The sequence below is a fragment of the Pseudopodoces humilis genome, chromosome 4 (assembly GCF_049639895.1).
Source record: "Pseudopodoces humilis isolate 2021_Gansu_Grassland_sample_001 chromosome 4, ASM4963989v1, whole genome shotgun sequence".
In the NCBI taxonomy this organism is placed as follows: domain Eukaryota; kingdom Metazoa; phylum Chordata; class Aves; order Passeriformes; family Paridae; genus Pseudopodoces; species Pseudopodoces humilis.
In genome coordinates, this window is record NC_142203.1 from 50,804,207 (window position 1) to 50,826,753 (window position 22,547).

The 22,547-nt window shown below is 36.3% G+C and overlaps 1 protein-coding gene across 3 annotated transcripts in view; it reads right to left on the minus strand.

Moving 5' to 3' along the window:
- SMARCA2 (SWI/SNF related BAF chromatin remodeling complex subunit ATPase 2) overlaps nucleotides 1-22,547 on the minus strand; it is a 119,178-nt gene that overhangs the window by 63,664 nt on the left and 32,967 nt on the right. For all 3 annotated transcript variants that reach the window (XM_005522703.3, XM_014252268.2, XM_014252267.2), the window contains 11 exons: nucleotides 21,325-21,574; nucleotides 16,025-16,151; nucleotides 14,716-14,889; nucleotides 14,321-14,494; nucleotides 9,892-10,062; nucleotides 6,209-6,262; nucleotides 4,595-4,725; nucleotides 4,345-4,405; nucleotides 2,851-2,951; nucleotides 2,383-2,530; nucleotides 600-763 (listed from right to left, as the gene is read on the minus strand). In XM_005522703.3, the coding sequence (XP_005522760.1) occupies nucleotides 600-763; nucleotides 2,383-2,530; nucleotides 2,851-2,951; nucleotides 4,345-4,405; nucleotides 4,595-4,725; nucleotides 6,209-6,262; nucleotides 9,892-10,062; nucleotides 14,321-14,494; nucleotides 14,716-14,889; nucleotides 16,025-16,151; nucleotides 21,325-21,574 (1,555 nt within the window). The remainder of the gene's footprint in view (nucleotides 1-599; nucleotides 764-2,382; nucleotides 2,531-2,850; nucleotides 2,952-4,344; nucleotides 4,406-4,594; nucleotides 4,726-6,208; nucleotides 6,263-9,891; nucleotides 10,063-14,320; nucleotides 14,495-14,715; nucleotides 14,890-16,024; nucleotides 16,152-21,324; nucleotides 21,575-22,547) is intronic.

A 22,547-nucleotide genomic window follows, 5' to 3' on the forward strand; every position in this document is an offset into this window, starting at 1 on the left:
TTACCAGGGTCCCTCTCAACATCAATCAAGTCAATTACACATAAAAATCCTCAACATCCTATAAGAGTTCTACAATGGCTGATATTTTCCATTCGAGCCACTAAAACCCACACCTGACCTTTAAAGAAAGGAAAATGTATTAAAATAAATTTATAAAACAAGCAGCATTATGGAAAGCTAAGGAAAAGCAAAAAGGGAGGCAGCACAATAAACAATCATAATCTGCACACCTGACAAAAGTGTGTTTATAAATTAAGGCTACATATATCCAGGGCTACCTACACAGTAATTAAAAGATCAATCTCATTAAAGCATGCTTGCATGAGAGCAGATGAGGCACCAGCTGCTTAAAGAATTAAGCAGCAGATTTTTATATCGGAGTTAAAAGCTGAAAGGTGAAGTGCATGCATGAAATAGGAAAGAAAAACCATCCCCCTCTTTTGGCTTAACCGTGAATTGCAGTAAGTTCAATACAGTTTGCCAAAATTACTAGCATCAAGTGTTTTACCAGCTTTCTGGTTTTGCCAATGTGCTGTGCTCCAAATAAACCAATCTGCCATGCTTAGAACAACAATGCCAGAATGAGACCTGTTACTTACGACAAGGGAACAATGATGAGATAGGGGCCATTGAGTCTTTTGTGCTCCATTAGGTAAGTGATGAGAGCAATAGTCTGTATTGTCTTTCCCAGTCCCATTTCATCTGCTAAAATTCCATTCAGATTGTTATTATAGAGAGAAACCATCCATTCCAGTCCCTGGAGCTGAAACAAAGAGTAAGAGTTTCAGTTATTTAAAACCCACAAAATGAATTAATAATAAATCAGCAGCATGGAACTAATGTTCTGATGTCCCTGTCTACTCACAAGTTGGACTTCCTTTAGTAATACTATATGCATGGGGACCCCTGTGTATCTTTACATGGAAATCATCATTCCTGCTTAAAACACTCTGTAAGATGAAGTCAGATTTCATGTAGAAAGGTTTTTCTACTGCACACAAAGCAACAGAGGCACTCATAGTAAGGCTGAGAAACACCACTGTAGGTATTGGTTCCTCAATTTCAACACTCTCAAATTCTAAAACTTTCTGTGTGTATTTCATGAGAATTGCTTGTATCAATTAAAATCTTTCAAAACCGAACTTGTCAAACTGCACCAAACACATAAGCCTCACACTTGCCAACTGTATCACTGCTATGCTGAAGCTCTTGTAGCACAAGTCCACTTAGTATCTGCCATCTAAAACTCCACACCAGAGCAGGCCACCTTTGTCCAAATATGTATTGTGTATAAAATTCCAAAGCTGCAAGGAAGCCAAAGTTCTGTAGCTTAGCAGTGTCTACATAACAGAATTTCACACTCCAAGGAATATTGCTAGAAAGCACTATTCCATTGTCAGATAGATATCCACATGTGCGTATCACAGTACTGATGACCATGTCAAGTTTCTGCTTCTCATATCCATATCCACATCTCCATGTGTCTCATGCATGGAGAGAGCAGGAAATTAGGTGGCCTGAGAAAGTTCAGAGGGAAAACTCTACAATACACTCCTGAAGTAATCATCTGTTCTCTCTGCAAGACAGTATCCAAAATAATAATGCCAATATACTGGCTTTACATACATGTGGACTGATTCATATTTACTTTTAAGTCATCCAGAGCTAACCGGAATCTGTAGTGTCACTGTATGGCCCATGTACAAAGTCGCTTCAGAATCGAGTAGAGGAAAGCTGTCTTGTCTGTGTCATTATTATTTATGTTGAGATATATATATATATATACACATTGCTCTGACTAGAGAAAAGATGCAGGTTGTTGGGAGTTAACTAGAAAGCTGTATGACAGCAGAAGTGTAGAAAATATGCATCAAGGACATTTTCAATTACACGTAAATCTAGCTTATATCAAAATACCAAAGTTCTTAGTTACTAAACCCAGTTAAAGTCTGTGAAGAACATGTGACACCAACTTCCATAGCAGAATATTTTTCTTATTTTCAAATTTTATCACTTCCCCAAAATATTAGGACCTTAATTAAAAAATAACATTCTAAACTTTAAACTATTGGAAGAAGGAAAATACTGTTAATCCACCACAAATTAAAAATAGTAAAAAATGAAATTACAAGTCAACGAGAAGGATACCAAAATCAAAATATTATTCACCTGCAATGAAGAGAAAGTTTGTATTATTGAAGCAATATGTATGTAGCATTATCTGTGATGGGTGTCATTGCTATGTCCATATTTCCAAATTGTAACCTACTAGAGCCTTTGTATTTTTTTAACCAATTTTCAGTTTGCCATTTGAAATACCACACTGAAATGTTGGGCATAATTCCAAGGTTTAGGTATTTTATTGTTTTAATGATTTCTCACCTGATAATGTTTTAATGTGCCATTAATAAGAAGGGAAGACTGCTTTTCCACCCTTTCAGTGATTGCATGAGCAACAGTGTAGTAGGACTGAGACCCTCTAGCACTATATTGCATGCTATATTCATCATCCACATCTTGTTTGGCTGTCCTGGAAAGCAGAAAAAGAATTTGAGTGAATTCCTACAAACAACTATTGTCTGCCATGGCTTACATAGATACATCTAAAGAAACAGTTCAAGTCGTCAGCTGTGAGTGAGGTGACTACACCAAAGGGTGCAAGACGATAAAGTGTACAGACTATACAGAGTACAGTAAAGACTATAAAGAGTATTAAATGATCATATTGCTTCTCCTGCAGATATTTATCCCAGATACAACAAATCACTTTAATTTAGAGAAAGCTACTCTTGTGAAATGTCACTGTAAGAAATCATAGTTCCTAAAAAACAGCACTTAAGGAAGACTCACTCAATGATTTGCTTTGCATCTTTCTCAGAAACTTCCTCACTGTTAGGATCCAGGAGTATCTTCTCATCTGTTTCTAATTTGCTTGATTCTTCTTCCTCATCCTACAGAATACAGAAAAAGAACAGAAGTGCTGGGAAGTGGAATGTGTTCCTCAGTCATACCTTTAAATGGCATTGTCATACTGGTAGCTTTCATCGGTCAGTGCTTTATGACAGACATCTGAATCATAAGGTTCAGTTTACACCTATTCTGCAACAAAATCACACTGCAGTGTAACAAAATGATTAATTTTTGACATACATTAACCAGCAGGAAGTCATAATACTTAGAAATAAAAATAATTTTCCCCTTTAATGATTTAACTTTACAAAGGCTTTCTCTGACTACCATATTCATGGAGAGTATTCCAATACCATGTTTATTTTTAAATTGTATTCTCGATGTGTGATAAATCATTAAGGCTTTAAAAACTGCCAAGTACTATTGATTTAGGCCTCTAGTTTCTTAATTTTTTAAAACAAGTTATTTTTACTCTTTTTGAAGTAACCTGTCTTTTGGCTAAAGTTGCAGCCAATAGCAAACAACTTAAAATCTGAGATTCTAAAATCTGACAGGTATCAGGCCCTTCTCTCCTACCTTAATACTAACAGACATGTAGAATTACACTACCAGAAATTACTCCTACCAAGACACACCATAACATCATACAGACCAATCGTTTCAGTGGTTCTTTGGTCCAGTAGTGTAAACACTGCTAGATTTAGGAGATCTGAATGCTACACCTAGTTCTGCTACCAGCAGACCAATGCAGCTGTGAATTGAACATGGTCCTTCTCTATGCCTCACTTCTGCTCTCCTTTAGAAAGTACTGGTCTGAAAACGCTATGCAAGTATCACCATTCATTATTCATAGTACGTAATAAACTGACCCTGAAAGGCTGAGATCTTTGTGTGAGTTAATTATTAGAATCTTTTTTAGAATTTTTGTAATAACAGTATTTAAATCACCATCCAAGTCCTGAATCAAATAAGCCTACCCTGAACATAAATCCCTGGCTTAATCCCTAACATTTTAATGAACTTAATATATAAGTAGTAACCATGTTATTTTATTGCCTATAAAAACTTCAATGCATGAACTTTGAAGATGTTAATTTTATTCAGCACAAAGCCACAATCCGGCATTTTCTGAGTTGTATTTTAAAACAGGAACCTGCTTAATTCTCTGGTTCATTACTATTAATAATCAGAGTGAAATATTTACTCTTCTTAACCACAAATACCAGTTAGGCATTTACAGTGTATATAAAGAACAACTGCTATAAATCAAGAATAACAGAATCATTTAATTTTCCTGCTTGTATTAGTCTTAAAGCACCTGCACATCTGCTATCATTTCCCCTCTCTTCATCAGGAAGAAGGGGAAAATGAAATACGAAGCGAGTACTTGTTTTTTACTGTATTATCACAGTATTTCTTTTTAAAGATACATACCTCCTCCTCATATTCAGAGCCACTTTCATCTTCACTATCTGATCTGGGAGCAACTTCATAGCTGTACAAAAACAACAGAAAGATGGTGAATTACAGTTAAAAGGAGGAGGTAATAGGTTCAATAGATCTACTCAGCCTACATACAATAAATTAAAAAAAGAATAGAATCAGTAAACAAGAAAGGAAGTATAACATGACAAGTATCAATGCAGATAGAAAAAACAGTTTACTTGGTATAATAACGACTTACCCAGGGTTCATTTCCAGCCAAGCATCCAGCTGACTTGCTTTGGGTGCTTCAGGTCCAAGAAGAACTTTGCCTGTTTCAGTGTGAGTCACTTTGACTGGAAGGTCACTCATCTGACTGCTCTCATCTATGGGCTAAAAATTCAAGCAACATTTTACACCACAGGGCAACTGAACTTCATGCTTCTATTACATAATTAAAAGAACTAACAGCACTATCCAAATTCTAGTTCTGAACAAACAGTAAAGTTTTGTTACTAGATGCCACACTTCCTGCTAAGCAAACACTGAGGCATGGTATTTCTGTGTGTAACATATTCTATGCAACATCCACAAAATATATCCCAGTATCCCAAGTAAATCAACAAGAACAGCATGGAAAAGAATACGCTCTTGGTTTTTGTGAATCAAGACACAAGGTATGTATTCTTATAAGCATTTAATCCTGTTATTTATACCAACAGACATTTTTAAAAAAAACATACTATGACCTAATGGCCTTTTTTTGATTTGAGAAACAAGAATCATACAATTCAGTTGATTTTCTAAGTAAAGGCCTGTTTTAAAGGTTTACTGTCCTAACTTCTTCAACTAAGCTGATGAAACACTTGTATGAACAAAATCTCTTATTTATCTGTGTTGTAACAAAATCAGAACAGTACTATCACTCTTTATGTTACTTCTTTGCTCTGTTCAATTATGGATATTTTTACTTCAAAAACTTTTTGCCTTATAATACTGTTTCTACCCTATAATATTTTCCAAATACATATATATAAGCAAGAAAAAATAATTCTGAACAGTTCTAAATACAGTGACTGATGGAGCACAAAACTTAGGCAATTTCCATTAATACTGAAGTTTCAGGAGTGTTATATGCATTTTTCTTGTGCAAATACAAATATATTAAAGTGTTTTGCTATAACTCTAACTACATTAGCAGAACTATCACTTCCAAATATAAAAAGAGAGCAAAAGTAAAACAGTAAATATAATTCCAAAGTCTTTATATAAAAATGAAGTGGAATAGAAAAATTGCACTAACAGAAGAGCTCTGAATGAGGCAGCATTATGCTGTGCTACTGAATGAATGATATTATCTGAAGAATGACACAGAAAAAATACTAATTTCCATTTGCTTCTGAGGAAGAAAGAACTTTCAGATGTCTTAATCCATCATAACACTGTTCTCTGCTCTGTGAGGGAAAGGTAATTACATGCGATATCAACAATGTATTTTTTATAAAGATGAGAAGATGGACTATATGGTGTTACGAGCTCAAATTGAAAGCAAGTTGTCTACATACAGACTGAAAGAAAAATATTTTTTGTAAGCACATTAAAGAACTGAGAGGCAGACTTCATCACACTCAGTGATAGAATTGATATACTTTTCATTTTAGTCTTTGATTTTAGGAATAATGAGAGGCTAGCATAAACGTTAACCTAGGTGATTATTATTTCTGTAAGCAGCAGCTCCTAGAAGAGGTGTCATCATAACTATTTTCAAAGTTACAGCCATGACACACATTTCCACAATAACCACTGGAAAGTTGTTTTTTTTTTTTAACCAAAAACTGATAAGAAGCAAAAAACAACACCTTTTAAAAATTCATACCTCTCCATCAGGACCAAGACCAGATGCCATTCCTTCTGCATTTTCTTCAGCTTTCTACATCAAATGAAGAGGTGATAAATACTGTGGTCAGTGATTTAAGTACAGAAACCATATTATGTAAACATTTTGGATCATGAATGTTTCACTTATTTCTGAACAGCCTGGGGTTCAAGTCATTGAAGGTGTGGATGGATATAGACAGAGACAGGCACAGAGCAATTAACATACAAAAAGCATTTACCAATGTAAGGAGGGTACCTAATAACCTCAGTCAATTATATAAATCTGCATGTAAGAAGTGGCTGGCCCACTTAATTTCCGGTTCAGACCTAATGTTCAGTTGCTTATAGTCTATTCTAATGCAAATAAAATCGTAAATGATTTTCACATGATTTACTATTAATTTCCTCTAAGTTGCTTCAATCTCCATTTTAAAGGTGTCAGCAGGCATCACAAATTGCATATTCATGCAAGGCACCTCTATCTTGGGTATATATTTTGAGTTTTTTGGTCTGACAACTAACTAGAAAGATTTTCGGAGTTTGTTATACTACAGTCCAATAATGTGTAGACCTTTCTCAAATTAGAAACAAAAGGAACCCTGGAGTTCTTCACGGGAGAAAGGTAGATTATTTTTCTCTCCAGGCACCAACCTGAGAAATGAGCAGTATCTTCCTCAACTCTTATCCTCATTTACCTTATTTAAAAATGTCAGCAAGTATGAGGAAAAATGAAAGACATAAAGTCTGTTTTGCATTCAAACTTTCCGAAACAATTCAGTGCAAGAAAGGACATTTTACAGCTTCTCCTGATGTCACACGGCTGAGTTTGCAGTACTACAGTGAAATATTATTTTGGATACTGAATGTAGTTGTTAAATATAAGTGATCTCTTAAATTGTGTTTTAGAGATAAAAAACTTCCAAGTATTATTGAAGTGTGTGATAAATATAGACCAACAAGTTATTCCTATTTTGTTTAACAAGTATACTTGAGGAATAGCTGCACTTCTCAATATTGATACAATCCTTAATATCTACTTCAGATCCTGTTCAGATTTTTGCTTTGCCATTAAATTCCATTATCCAATTATGTTATTGAAATGAACATGCAGGAGCTGATGCTTAGTAGGAACAGCAATACAAGCTTCAAGGCTGCCTGCTTCAGCATTTCTGAACAGGTATGACTGCTGACAAAGAAAGGAACTGTACCAGAAGTGAAGACTTTAAATAAACACAAGGGAAGGATAAGTTATGAAAACACGTATCTAGTCTTGGCTGAACACACTACATCGACTGAGGATACTTTTTCCCTGGATGAACCAGGGATGGGATCCATTCTTTTACACCTGAGAATGCTGTCTAATACATGAAGATTGCTGTCGCTTAGCTACAGCCAGTGGTAAAGAACTGTACAACTCAAATCACAGAAAAGCAGTAAGCATCAGTGCTGTTCACTCTCCAAAAATCATCACCTGCTATGAGAATTTATAACCTACAGTTAAACATTTCTAACCTAGAGTTAAAAACAATTCTGGAAATCAGAAGAACATATTACAAAGAAAATAAATACAAATAAGGAAAGACATCTTTTATTTTGGACCATGCAAACAGATCTTTAATGTTGACAATTTAATCCTTGAATTGGGGAAATCTCAATGTTAACAATCAGGAAGGCACATTTTGTTAATTCTCTGCATAATGACAGGAAAAATTGCCAACAATAAAGTGAAAAGCTGCACAGCAAGTTGAACTAGCCTATTAGATGGAAATTTCATATGGAGTATTTTTTCTTATCCATGACTACAGTAGGAAGCTAGAGACAGAAAACACAAATAGAGAAATGTGAAAGAAACAAACAGGGAAAATCTGTCATGAAGATTACAGAACCTGTATCCCAGAGAAAGAATGGACTTATCTCAGATTTTATTCTACTAAATATAAGGTTCACTTGGATATTCTATAATGAGTCTGGCAAAGATTATTTTTTCACCATTTACTTCCTCACTGCCACTTCTAGAAGAAAATAAGAAGAACTCTCTTTTCTCATTTTTTCTGTAAGTACAAAACAGTAACTACAGGTATTAGAAGATTAAGCTTTAATATGCATTACAAAACATAAAAGCCTAAGAATTGGAAGTGTATGGCTTGGAAAAGAGAGACAGTGTCCACCAATTGCAATGTGTTCCACAGCCATGCAATGACAAATTCACAGAATTCTACATTAAAATAAAGGGTAATATTTGTGTGAACTCCTATTTCCTTCACAGATGAGCAAAAGAATGCTGGAAAGAAGTTAATTACAAACAAAAAGATGCAAATGATCAAGACAGAGCAAAGTTGTGGTGGTTTTGTGTGTGGTTTTTTTGTGGTTTTTTGTTGTTGGGTTTTTTTTTTTGCTAATCTTCCCTTAGGTTTTAGGATAGGATATATATAAAGACAGAATATTTACAGGACATATTTCCTTTCAAATTCAGGGACAGAAAATTATGTCTTTACTGACATGCCGGAAGATAACCCTATTTCTCATACATACTTAGGCTAAACTGACATAGAAAGAGAAACATCATGTATGTAGACAGTTAAAGGAATATGTATTTATTTAAAGTGATGCAGTTACTCCACATGCTGTCTCAATTATTATTATCTCTACTGTGCATTATATACATTAAATCATGCCTGTTCTCACTGGTAATACAAGCCAATACAAACTCCATCCAAATTAAATCTTCATTCTGTAGGCAGGTTATTGCTCCTATGTTACGAACATACTCTTGGGAACAAAAGTTTTTTGAGAGAAGGAGAAAACATGTACTGTTTCTTAAGCCATTAATGTCCAAGACCAGTATTTTTTTCTATGCTGGTTGTTTAAGTATATTCCCAGTACTGTTAGTAAACCCTGTAAATGTAAGGCTTGTATTTGTAGCAGTAATTAGTAGCAAACCAGGCATGGAAATGGATTATAAAAATCCTCTTATACATTCAGCAAGAGATGAAAGGTACTCTGAGGTTGTAAAAAAATGACAAATCATTCCTTAATCACTGTTTTACAGAAGGAATTATTTTTTTGAAAATTGCACTGTTCAATTTCAACAACTTTCTCTTGCAGGGTAAAACATTTCCTATGAAGAAAAATAATCTTGGAAAGTTTCAATTAAAGGTTTAAAATGCACAATGAACAATATTACTAGCAAAATACACATTTACTATAATAAACCTAGTCAAGTTTATTAGCCATTTTCAATGATCCTAACAAAATGGACTGAGCCAAGTGTATAACGAGGAAATCTAAAATAGGTGCCCTGGATGAGACAGCTACACAAACTAGACTCTTGCCATCTTTTTCACAGAATGTATTTTTGATACACTGTACTCCTTTTGGGTGCTTTAATCTTAATTTACACATCTGCCCCAATTTTACCTGTACAAGGTTTATGAGCAAATTAGTGTTATGAGGATATTAACAGCTGAGAATTTTAAAATTCTGCTTCCTTATCACCTTCTTTTGAGTAAATAAAAGCATATAAGTATTTCAATAGAGAGAGAGATGAGCTCCCTCAGTATTGAGAATTTGGTAGACACTCTGGTACATACATGTATGACAATCAGGCATCACCACATTTATCAACATTAAAAGTGGATTGGAAGAAGAAATGGCTTAAAAATACCAGCTGTAACTACTTGCCTTCTTTCTTCTCCTTCTCTTCTTCTTCTCTTTGGCTGCTTGTGCCTGTTTATGCTCCCATACCAGGTTAGTCAAGTTAGCCACATACTCATCTGTTTGCTGCAACAGGTAAGCCAAGCGTCTGTCCTTCTTTTGATCAATCAGCTTACGGTAGCCTTCTTCATCTTCAGCCTAGTGACACGAAAGATATGTCAGTCATCACAGAAATGATGGTGAATGTGCACCATCCAACTCTTATCTCACTAATGAAGTGTTACCTTAGGTCATTATGATTTGCACAGAGGAGCTACATGGGTAAACAGCTTATTGATCAGGCCCAGAGAGTCATATATTTGTATCAAAATGTCATGGCATCATAGGGGCTGGCAGGGACCTTAATGATCATCTAGTTTAAATTCCCCTGCCATGGGTAAGGACACCTTCCACTAGACCACATTGCTCAAAACCATATCCAGCCTGGCCATTAACACTTCTAGGCATGGGGCATCCACAACTTTCGAGAGCAACACATTCTAGTATCTCACCACTCTCACAGTGAAGTATTTCTTCCTAATACCTACTCAAAACCATACTTTCATAGAACCCCAACTAGTTATTAAGGTTGGAAGATGCCAAAGATACCAAGCCAAATCATCAGTTTGAAACTGCCAGCTCCCCCAGTAAACCATGTCATCAAGCACCAAATCCACATGTTTTCTGAACTTCCCAGGCAGCCTGCTTCAATGCTTGACAACCCTTTCATTGAAGTACTTTCTTTGATGTAAAATCCAATCTAAACCTTCCCCAGCACAACTTGAGATGATTTCTGCTTGTGCTATTGCTTGTTACCTGGGAAAAGAAACCAGCCTCCGTCTTGCTACACCCCCCTTTCAGGAGCCTGTACAGAGCAATGAGGGCCTGCCTGAGCCTCCTTTCCTCCAGGCTAAACAACTCCAGGTCCTTCAGCTTTTCCTCAGAGGACTTGTGCTCCAGACCCTTCCCCAGCTCAACTGCCCTTCTCTGGACATATTCCAGCACCTCAGTGTCTTTGTTATAGTGAGGGGCCCAGAACTGAACACAGCATTTGAGGTGTGGTGTCACCAGCGCAAAGTACAAGGTGACAACCCCTGCCTGCTCCTGCTGGCCACACTATTGCTGGCACAGGCCAGGATGCCATTGGCCTCCTTGGCCACCTGGGCACTGCTGGCTCCTGTTCAGCTGCTGTCACCAGCACCCCCAGGGCCTTTTCCTCTGGGCAGCTTTCCAGCCACTCTGCCCCAGCCTGTGGCACTGCCTGGGGCTGTTGTGACCCAAGGGCAGGGTCTAGAACTTTGCCTTTTTAAAATGGCACTTCGCCATATCACTGGCCTCAGTTTTTGATGTAGTCCATGACACGGATGGCTTTCTGGTCTGCAAGTGCAAATTGATGGGTCCTGCTCACGTTGTCATCCCCCAATACACCCAAAATCCTTCACTGCAAGGTGTCTGAGAGTCATGTTTTATCTGAAGACAGTGTGAAGAATCTTAACACAGGAGTCTATCCTGCGTCATGTTGTGTTTAACATGTCTACCAGTGACATAGAGTATGGGATGAACTTCAGTCAAGTTTGCAGAGGACATGAAACCAGGGGATATCTGTTGATATGCTCAAGGGCTGGGCTGCACTTCAGAAGGACCTGAACAGGCAGAAAAGCTGTTCTCATGTTAGATGTTTTCAAGATAGGGCTGAAAAAAGCCTTGAGCAACTGGCTTTGAACTCAATGTAAACACTTCTGGAAGGTGGTTCAACCTCCTAGAAGGCTGAGTGACTCTGAGAGAGAGATTCCATGATTCTACACACTTCCTACTCTCATGGACCAACGACCAGAAAAATCTACAGCAGTTATGACTGGCAATGGAGGAAACAAAAAATCAACACTACATTAGGCAGATTGAATGTCCTGAAACAGAGATAGAAAATCTCCTACAGAGATGACTTTTTTGAAGACATGAAGTGCAGGCAGTTCACCAAGAGGAAGAACATAGGAGCTGGACATAAAACTGCATTTAGTCCTTTTCCAGTATGGATACAGATCCTTTTTTTCTGGATGTCATGTTAGGGTTTTTTGTGTTAAATTTATATCACTGTTCTACTTTGGTTTTATTTCATCTCTGATAGAGCTCACTATCAGAAACAGGATTCACCATATAAACCCTATCCCTGGCAATTTCTGCATCCTTGTCATACTGTGTAAGAGTGTTGGACATACAACAAACATTACTTTCATGTGCTGTGATGATGTAATACAGAATGTCACAAAAAGTACAAAAAAGCAGCAGAGATGCCTCAGTTTTGGCTGAAACAACAAATTAAGGAAGTATACAGTGCCTTATGAAAACCAAACATGAGTAAGAAATACTTTAAAGATGATTACTTTCAAATACAGCACTCTGGGAGATCTCCTGCTTTTCTAGAGACACCAGAACGACATACAGCTAGAAAGAATAGCTATAATGTTCAAAGTGAGCTTGCAAAACTGCTTGCAAAATTCCATTGCTATATTCAACCTATCAAAATTACAATTCTCAAATCCCAAGTTTTTAGGAAAAATAAATTATCATTATGATTGTTGTTGTTGTTTTTATTGCTTCTAAAGTTACTGAATACACAGCCTGTGTAATCTAGCCAAGGTACTGATTTTATATATTTAAGCTCGTCTTAACAGTATCTTTTTAAATCACACCAATGCCCATTTTTGCACTATATATATAGTACTACTAATGAGCTGTGACACAATCACCATTTCTAATCATAGTAAATGAAGGGCAATTTGTGGAATGAATTCAGCATTCCTGAAAAGATACACAAAAAGTTCTAGATACGGCACATTTTCAGAGACCATGGCAAGCATCTGAGAGGAGATGACGTTTTAAAAAAAACCACTAGTGCACATCTGTGAACTCCAAATTTACTGCAACTGGACTAAAACTAAATAGGCGAAGTAATGCCATTAACAAAACACAAGATTGGTTTTGCAGAAGGATTTAATTGAGCAGTAGGTGCAAAACCCTAAACTGAAAATGCCTATGAAATTCTGTATGTATGGTAAGAGCTTAACCAGTCTTGGTGAGGTGTTTTAGGAGAAAGCATTGATAATCTGGAAGCATTGGTATCCTGTTCCATTTCTGGACATTCAAATCTACTTCATACTTTTCAGCAGTGGATATCTTCAGTACTTATCACACTATGTGTTCAATTTGACATAAACTGAACATCAGAATATACAAAAGTATTTCCCAAATGTAAATATTGCTTTCGTTTAAAATCAGCTCCTTTTTAAAAATAAAATATTTAAAAATATTTTTAAAAATTATTAACATTTTTACAAGCTAGGTTAGACAAAATGCTGATGATTATCTTCAATTATAAAAAAGCTCTATAATACTGATTACTACGTAATTTTAATAAATGTTCTAGGGCCTACACATTTGTTATTCTCTTATGCAAATTCTCAATTCACACTTCACACAAGCTTTCATTTCCTAGTTTCTACCATTGTTATATTTAATTCTTTCTACATTTTATTTTGTGATTTTTAAAACCAAATTTTCCAGCCCATATTCATGGTGGGGATAGATTCTGGACATTCTAGATGTAAACTAGTGTTTACATCTTCACCTCTATTAGATACTGCTTTTTGCCAGCAACTAAGATAGAGCTAACCAATGTCTTGAAGAATTTTTCTACCCCAAGTTACTGACACACTTGTTCATATGCACTGATCTGTTTATGCTTTGAATTCCAGATTTATTTTAACTCCTGAAATGCAGGCAGCCCCCTGAATGGTTCCACAGCATTCTGAAGAGACATGATTATATATAAACACATTTTACTCTGTTCTTAGAATGATATGGCTGATATTGTGAAGGTATAGGGAAGGAAAAACCATGAAATGGTAAGGAGTGTGATCTGAAGCATTAAATGGGTAGAAGTGACTGCTATTCTCAAAATATATGCATTACTGCTATTGGTTAGGTACTCTCGTATGTGAAATCAACTGTATGTAAAAATTATGGAGTAATGCCATGAACAAGTTAATCATCTGGAATCTTCAAAACTAAAAAACCTAGAAATAAAACAAAATCCATTATTTTTAAAGTGGACCAATAGCCCTGCAATTATATAAAAATGTTAATAAGATTAAGTTCCTGTTATTCAGTGGCTAAGTTTTTTTGCTAGTACAAAAAACCTATAGTCCTATACAAAAACTTTAAAAAAGAAGTAGCTATAGATTAAATTCAAAAGTATCACACTAACAGAAATATATGTGACAAAATGTAGTAGTTTTGGATTTATATTTTTTTTATTACCAAGTGCTTCACAACTGAAACACATGGGAGTGGCTGAGATAGTATAAAAACATATCAAAAGGATACAGTAAGTAACTTTAACTAATTTAACCATCCTTACCATTAGTCTCCTCATTCTTTCTTTTTCAATTCTCTCAGTTTCTTTTTTCTGCTCACGTTCAGTGTTGGCATGCCAAGTTGCCACAGCTTTTGAAAGTTTCTGAATTTTCCCAGCAACTGACCGGTGGTATTCTTTAAAATCTTTAGCATGCTGCAATATGCTATTCAGGTATTCCTAGAAAGAGAATCAAGTTAGTGCAGGCAATCTGACATAGCATGGATTTGAAATCTGGAATGTTGGAGTTCTAATCTTACAGTCTTCTAATTACTTACCATGCCCCTTGGAGTTTTTTAATCAAAAAAACTCCAAAGGTAGATAAAATATGTAAAAGAGATCTGCACAGCAAAGCAAAGTGCACTTCTGTCATGGGGCAAACTCCTAATAACTTAAAATACCTGGTGCTTCTGCCTACGCTTCCTCTCCTGTTCTATCTTCTGCTGTTTTTCAAGCTTTTCTGTCATACGAGCCTCTCTCAAAGTCTGGCGCTTGCTTCGTTTGTAGGCTTTGGAGTTCAATGCTGTCTCAAGTGTTGTGTCACGACGCATGCAGGCTACCACCTCTTGTCTTAACTACCAGTGGAGAGAGTGGTGGAAAGACAAACACTCAAACACTTAGCTCTTAATAAAACAACTTTAAACACTGTTATGATAAAGTAGAAAAGTAAACATTTCAAAATATATAGTTCAAAATTACAGCTCTAAAAAGATACAGCAGTGATACTGTTGCAACAGCTACATCTGTTACCCTAAACAAATCTTAAACCTTCACAGATCAAAAGCGTTAATTACTTTTAAACATAATTTCTTCCCTCTTTACAGATGCTGGTAACAACTGTCCTGCTGCAGTAAAAGGGGCAAGTCAAGATGTTACACCATCAAAATAAAACACAAACAAACCACATAGATAATGCATTTTCTAGTGTAGGACCTGTACATAATTGACAACTTGTTTTATTGCCAGCTGTACAGAAGACAGGTGGGAGAGGTAAATGTAAAGAGCTTGGAACAGTATTGCCACAGTCCCAGCAGTAGAGCAGGGAGAGCCTGCTGCTTTTCATCTGACCTCTGACAAAACTTCATTACAAAGGAGTGCCAAGGGTAGAAAGGAAGGAAGACTTGGACACCATGGCACAACTCCTGCCAAGGCTTTTGTCAGGAAGTATTTTGTTTGACCTGCCAAATTGCATCTTTGTTCTTCCAAACTAACTGCAAAAGCCAATGGCAAGAGGCCCATAACAGTCTGGCAGTGTGATTCCTTTTCTGAAATTGATTTGCTTATACAGGCACTCAACATTCAAGTTAAATCTTATGTATGATCCTCTTACGTTTCATTTTCAAAGTCTGCACCACAGTGGGAATCCCAAAAACAAATCACAGAGAAAACCACACAAAACACCAACACACGATTTTTATTAAACAAGGGGACTTGTGGAAATACTATGTCCAGAAGGAGGTATCTGTTGAGAAGATCTGTTCTGAAAATCAGCTTGGAGTCTGTCCAGCACTTTTTTCTTTCCTTTGTACTAATGTCATGTTCATTACAAAAGACACATTTCCACGACTTACTTGTTGGTTACATTAGCTCACATGCAGGAACTGCTTACACTCTGCACTAATAGAAAATCTCTTTCCAGCTTACTCTTTGCTGCATGAACAGGTTTGCTTGTAGCCACTATGAAAATTTTCCTCAAGTAAACGGCATTACCTGGCGTTGGAAGTTCAGTAGCCTAAGTGCCTTCAACTCCACTGTAGCTTTGGTTCGCAGATCAGGGGGGAGAGAACCAGGCAAGTTCTCCAGTTCCTGAATTCTGTGAGCAATTCGAGCCTGAAGTCTACAAAACAGAAAACTGCATAAGACACCACGAGAAATCTGAAAGGCATTACTAAAACCATATAGTAAAAATAGTCAGTTTAACTCAGACATTTACATGTCTTTTTCTGTTTTTTTCTGAACTAACAGGCTTTTGCGGAGATGACACTGGGTATCTTTTTCCACTTTGAAAATAAATTGTGAAGTTATCAAAATGCCCCTTGGCCTTTTCTTTTCAACTAGAACTAGATATGTAAATATAAACTTGGGAATTCTATTTTACATGCTATTATTCAGGATTCTACTTTCAAGCTTCTTTGATGGGTGTTATTGTTTTGCAATGTAGTCAGTGATGACATAGACCATATTTGCCTTATTATCTGGAATTCTACTTCATTATTTTATTGACTAAGTTTGTTCATAAAGTATTCACAGCTATATAGCTGCTACTATAAATCAAATTCTACTTCACTCTTCCTCTAGAAGCTCATTTTGTGTTCATTTACAAATTCAAGAGAGATAAAAAGAAGGAATAAGAGACAAGACAGACAGAAGTTGATTTTTTTCCAACTTCCAATATTACCAGAAGAATTCTAAAGTTCCTGGAAAAATAAAATAGGATGGAATGCTGCACTACTGCAGAAGACTATTTTGGTGTCTTTAAGAGAGTAAAAAACTGAAGCAGAATTAGATAAGTAATGATTGTCATACAGACTGAAAACGCAAATCAAGAAGAGTTATTTCTTAACTAGAGAGAATTTCATTAAACTCTCTCTAGTTAATATTAAAGTATTCTTCTCAGTCCAGAAAAGGTCACTATTCCTGCAGAAATAGTTTTCATTCAGAAAATGACACTGCCTTATTTTGCTATTTCCAGTTTATATATGACACTAAAATGTTCACATTTTGCACAACTGTGCATTCCACTTAGTAAGAAGATATTTTAGTTCACCTAAGGATGTAAAATCTTGAGAATTAAGTGTTTCTTAGAGAGACGTATTAGCTAGTGTACATTCATACAAAAAAGCAGTCAAGCTGTACAAAATCACATGCTCTACCTGTCGTTTACCCACACATGGATGCAATCCTGCATCACAACGATTATTTATTACTCTTTCTCCCTTCCTAAACATCTGTAGTCTGTCTCCTGAAACTATCACCTAAAAACAGTTACAGCCAAAACCCAGTTTCCCTGACTTTAGTGAAACCTTAAGGGAGCAGTCACAACCTTTCCAAACCTTCCTTTTGAGTTGTGAACTTATTAAAGCAACTGAATATTGAACATATTTTCAGTTTATTTTCACATTCATGCTAGCAATGAGTGTTTCTTCATGAGGATGAGTTAATCTAAGTTCTCCTTGACATACCTTATAGTTTTAGATAACTAACTGTTAAGAGTTACTTGCAAACAAACATGAAGTGAAATGCTGACTTCTTAGTTCTGTCAGAATGAGTTTTTTTCTTTAGTTTTTTTTCAGGTATAAAACATATAGAAGTGATTGCTAACATAAAAGTTTACACAACTGAGGTTCAAGCAATTGAAGTGTCAAAGGTGGACTGGTCCCTACATTTCTATCATCAAAATTTGTAAAAAAAATCCAAACACACCTGTTTCTTGAGATATACCTAAACATATCAAAGCTCACAGAGTGTGCTTACTATATCCCATCGCCACATTATGCAATCCACTCCCACATAAAACCCATTTCGCTGCTAATAATTTCTTTTCAACTTCACTTAATAAAAAAGGCAGATCAGAAATAAATGTGCATGAAATTTTATCATAAAATTATATGGCAAAAAATAAAGTAATGGTATCATTAGTATTCCAGGATAACTTTTCCTTCAACTATTTTCCTCATATGTTGAAATGCACTGAGCTACAAACAATGACAGTTCAATGCTATGGTGGATGGTTGCCTTTCCTTTAATAACCCAGCAAGAGGCAAGCCATAGGAACAAAAGAAAATCAGTATTTTAAGTCAGTAGAGATACTACTTCAGAAAACTCCTATTGTAACTCAGATCAGGACTCCATTTAAAAAAAGTCCAGAACAAAGAAAGTTGAAATAGTAATGAAAATCTACAGTACCCATACGGAAGAATAAAGAAAGTGACAACCAGATGAGTTTCAGATGAACAAAAAAGCAAAACAAAACAAAACAGAACATAACAAAACAAAAAACAAACACCAAAACCAAGAACATGTTTTGAAGTTTGATTTCATACTTTCCTAGAAGTACTATTTGTATGTGTATATACATACAGTACTAATAGATTAATGGTAATAATGTTTTCTTCAAAAGTCAGTAGGAGTTTTTAAAGAATTCCAACTCAAGTGAATCGAAGAATGGTCTGAGCAATCTCTCACCCACAGCCACCTTCCAGTCTTTAAAGGAAGTGACCCAATTTGTCGTACTGCTGCTATTTTCAAACAACAATGCAAACAACTGTTAGGTAAAGAGAATCCCAGGAAAAAAGTTTCCTAGATCTTTTTACAATCACCTGAAGTATGCAATCTCACCCTTTGAAGGATGTAATAAATTAATCTTTGCAGTTCAGCAATTTATCGTCATGCAGAAAGCGACTACTCTATGTATGCAGAGATCTCTTTGCAAACTAAGTGATGAACACCCATTTCCCATTAACTTGGATCAACAGCAGATCAAACCTGCCTAGCATGGATGCCATGCAGTAAAAAATATACTTTGCAGGTAACAGGAAGAAACTATGTACAATCTGCAGGACATTACCAGGTCTATTATTTTTTAATGTGCAATGACAATGAGAAGGTGGAAAAAGCCTTTCAACATAATAGAACAACTTTAAATTATAGGCATTATTATCTTAAGACATTTCTTCAGTGAGATTAAAAAGCAGCACTTTATTTTGAAGAAAGCATTAAGGAGAGTTTTATAAAAACGTGTAATGGATTTGTGTGGCTAGGTGTTGCTAGCAGGGAGGCTACAGCACTGGCTTCTGTGAGAACCTGCCCAAAGGTTTCCCTACACCCAGCAGAGCTAATGCCAGCCAGCTCCAGGATAGACCCTCCATCTGTAAAGGCTGAGCCAATCAAAAATGGTGGTAAATGCCTCTGTGACAGAAGACTCAAGAAGGGGGAAAAAAAGTTACTGGGCAGGTGTAATTGTGGATACAAAAGAGCAGGGTGAGAACATGTGAGCGGAACAACGCTACAGATATCAAGATCACTGGAGAAGGAGGGGCAGGAGGTGCTACAGGCAGAGCTGAGATTCCTCTTCACCCCATGGCGCAGGCCATGGTGAGGCAGCTGTGCCCCTGCAGCCCATGGAGCATCACATGGATGCAGAGACCCACCTGGAATTCAAACGGTTTTCAAAGCGTAATGCCCCTTTATTAAAAGGGTTTAGTGTGAGATCTCAAGAGCCAGCTGTTTCATAATGCTTTCACTAACATCAGTGCTTCCAGGATAATGATGTTTATTTTGGCTTTTTTCTGCTCTGCTTTTATTAAGAAATTGTGAAGACACATTTCTGAATTAAACTTGCCTATATTAAAGCTAAATCCAGCACCATTCAAACAGAAGCTGTCAAACTGCTTTTTTTCAAAACTTTTGTCTGATGTTACGTTATACAGTTTTAACTAATGAAAAGATTTCCACGAGTTCTACATATTCTGGAACTCAAAGCAAAATTAAACACCAGTAATGTTCAACATTAAAAAAGCTTGGATCTTACATCTATGTTCAAGGAAAACAATAAATCATAAAATCTAAAATAAAAAGATATAAAATCTTTCTGTTGGATAATCCCTATCAAATTTCCATCTCACTCTGCCAAGACCATATTTAGAACCTAACAGACATGCTGTATCTGTAACTAGTTCTCTAAGTAAGTAAAAGCATCAGCTTTATTTTTTGTCACTCCTCACTTTCCTCTGTTTATGAATACTAAGATATAATAGCACAAGTAGTGCAATACAGCAGGGCTGAGAACACAGGAACAGTAACAATTTGAGGTTAATTGATGTAAAAAATGTTACATTGTACTGGCCGTATGATTCTCAGTTGAAACTAGTGCTACAATTCTGTCAGAATAACTGTGAAACCATAAAATGGTGTTTTACAAGCTTTCTGAAAAAGGTCTGGAAAATAGTGATTGCTCATGCTGAAACAGTTATAGCCATTCAGTCCTAGGATATATGGGTAAGACTGGCAGAACGATGACAAGAATGCACTGACAGAACTACTTAAGCAATACCTGACACAAAATATAAGAGCTTTTCTGTAACAAAGGCCTGAATTCTGGGCATGGCATCACACCCTGAAGTGCTTCATGGTGCTTTATCTTCATGAAGCAAAAGTCATTAAACCAGCCTTCTGAGATATCACCATCCCTCTTGGCTACCTTGTTCTACAAACTCAAAGTAACAATGCAAGACGCATCATTAATCCAAAACAGGTAGTACTTTGAGTGCAATTGCTTTCCTCTGACTGAAAATCATCAGGGACATATGTTAGGTGCAGGTCAAAATCCTTCTCCCTGGCAGATTCTCAGGGTCAGTTGTTAAATAGCCTTGAAAATGTGAAGAGGGAAGAAGTCTAACTCCAAAAGAAATGTTATACCCTATACTTTGTAACAAATGTACTTCATGGTGTAAACAGAACACTCAGAAGGCAATTTTTGAAAAATTATGGTTCCTGGTACCCTTCTTTTTAATCTTGCCCATGACCTTCTTATTCTCTTCACTCTTTAGTTGTCCAGACAAATCCATCATATTAATAAAATGTGGTTTTGCTGTGGCTACTAACTCTTCAGCCTTTTGACCCTCTCTGTTCTCTTGTAACTTCCCTTTTTTTATAATACTGAAAACCTTGTGCATTAAATTGGTTTCTCTGTAAACAAAAAGGATTATTTTGATTTCCTAACTTTCAGTGTTTGTAGGATCCAAGCAATACACTAATTCAGCAGGGCCCTTGAGCCTGTATTAAACTTGAATGGTTTCCAGTGATATTGCCAGTATACTATGGGATGCCCCATAATTTGGGACAGAATTAAATAATTGTTTGGTTTGATGTTTGTGTACTTCTCAGGAAGTAATACAGCCTTTCTCTGGAAACTTTGTTTACACTATCACCACTACAGTAGCTGACTGCAAGGAATTCCAGTTAATGATGTGAAAAACAAGAATCATTTTAATCTTGTTAATCACTTTTACCTATATTCACGTTCTTGAAGTATTTCAACAGGATCCAGCCCTTGTGGCTTCTGGATAGGGCTGATGCGGTTCTGCTTTTGCTGCAGCTGGACAATGGGTGAAGGTTGTCCAGGTGGGGGCTGTGGTACAGAGGGCCCAGGCATTGTGGCAGCAGGCTGGGCAGCAGCGGGAGCAGGAGAAGGCCTCCCACTAGGAGCTGGCGCTGGAAGCTTTTGTTGTGCATTGGAGACACTCATGTCTGGGGCTTGGCCTGAAACATAAAGAGTACTGATTCATAACATGAAATATGGAAAGCAGGAAGAAAATCAAGACAGCTTTCAGAAGACAAGACTTGAAGGTAAGGTAAACATTCAAAATCACCAGAAAAGGCACACTGAGACTACACTCCGTTTTTTGAAACAGACATACTAAAATGTAAGTATACCATACATTGTAAGAAATGGCCGAAAGAAAAACAAAATACATGAAACTTTATGATGAATGTAATTTCTTTTGCTATTCTTGTGGACTTTTAATTCTAGTGTCACAAAAAAATAAAACACCTGTAGAACTGACTTCCTGCAAATGCAAGACTCATTCTGTCTCTTGTTCACTATCTCTGCACCAGGTAGAAGAAAGTATCTAATCACAACCTGACAACAAGCAGAACTAGGTTTGATTTCATACCTCTATCAGAACTTGATAACTGCATGAAAATTTTTACATTTTACATTTACATGTGTATTTAGAAATACCTGCCAGATATAAATAGCTTTTGTTTCACTGTGATCTCCTATTAATTGCGTTTATTTAGAATATCAGGAACTCAATTATTCTAATCACCTTGAAAAGCAACACCTCAGTTAACACGAAAATAGTTAGTACCTGTCATTTACAGTCACTAAAGGTCATAACATAGACTTCAGTATTTCACTGTGAGAAGTTGCTCATGCATTCTGATGTTCATAAATTCACTAACAACAGACACTGCTAAAATAAAGATACCACTTATTTATCTGAAGAGTCACAGTCACTTAAGCTAGAGAAAACAGGTACAAAGTACACCTGCTATCTTGTAATCAACCTTGATTCAAAACCAACATCCTGGAAACAACAGAGAACACCATTTGCCATTAACACATCTGCATCAAACTCCAGAAAAGGAACTTGAGCACAAGCTGTAGTTTCTGTATTTAGCAACACTGCATTTCAGCTTATAAAAAGAAAAAAAGCAAGCCCATCAA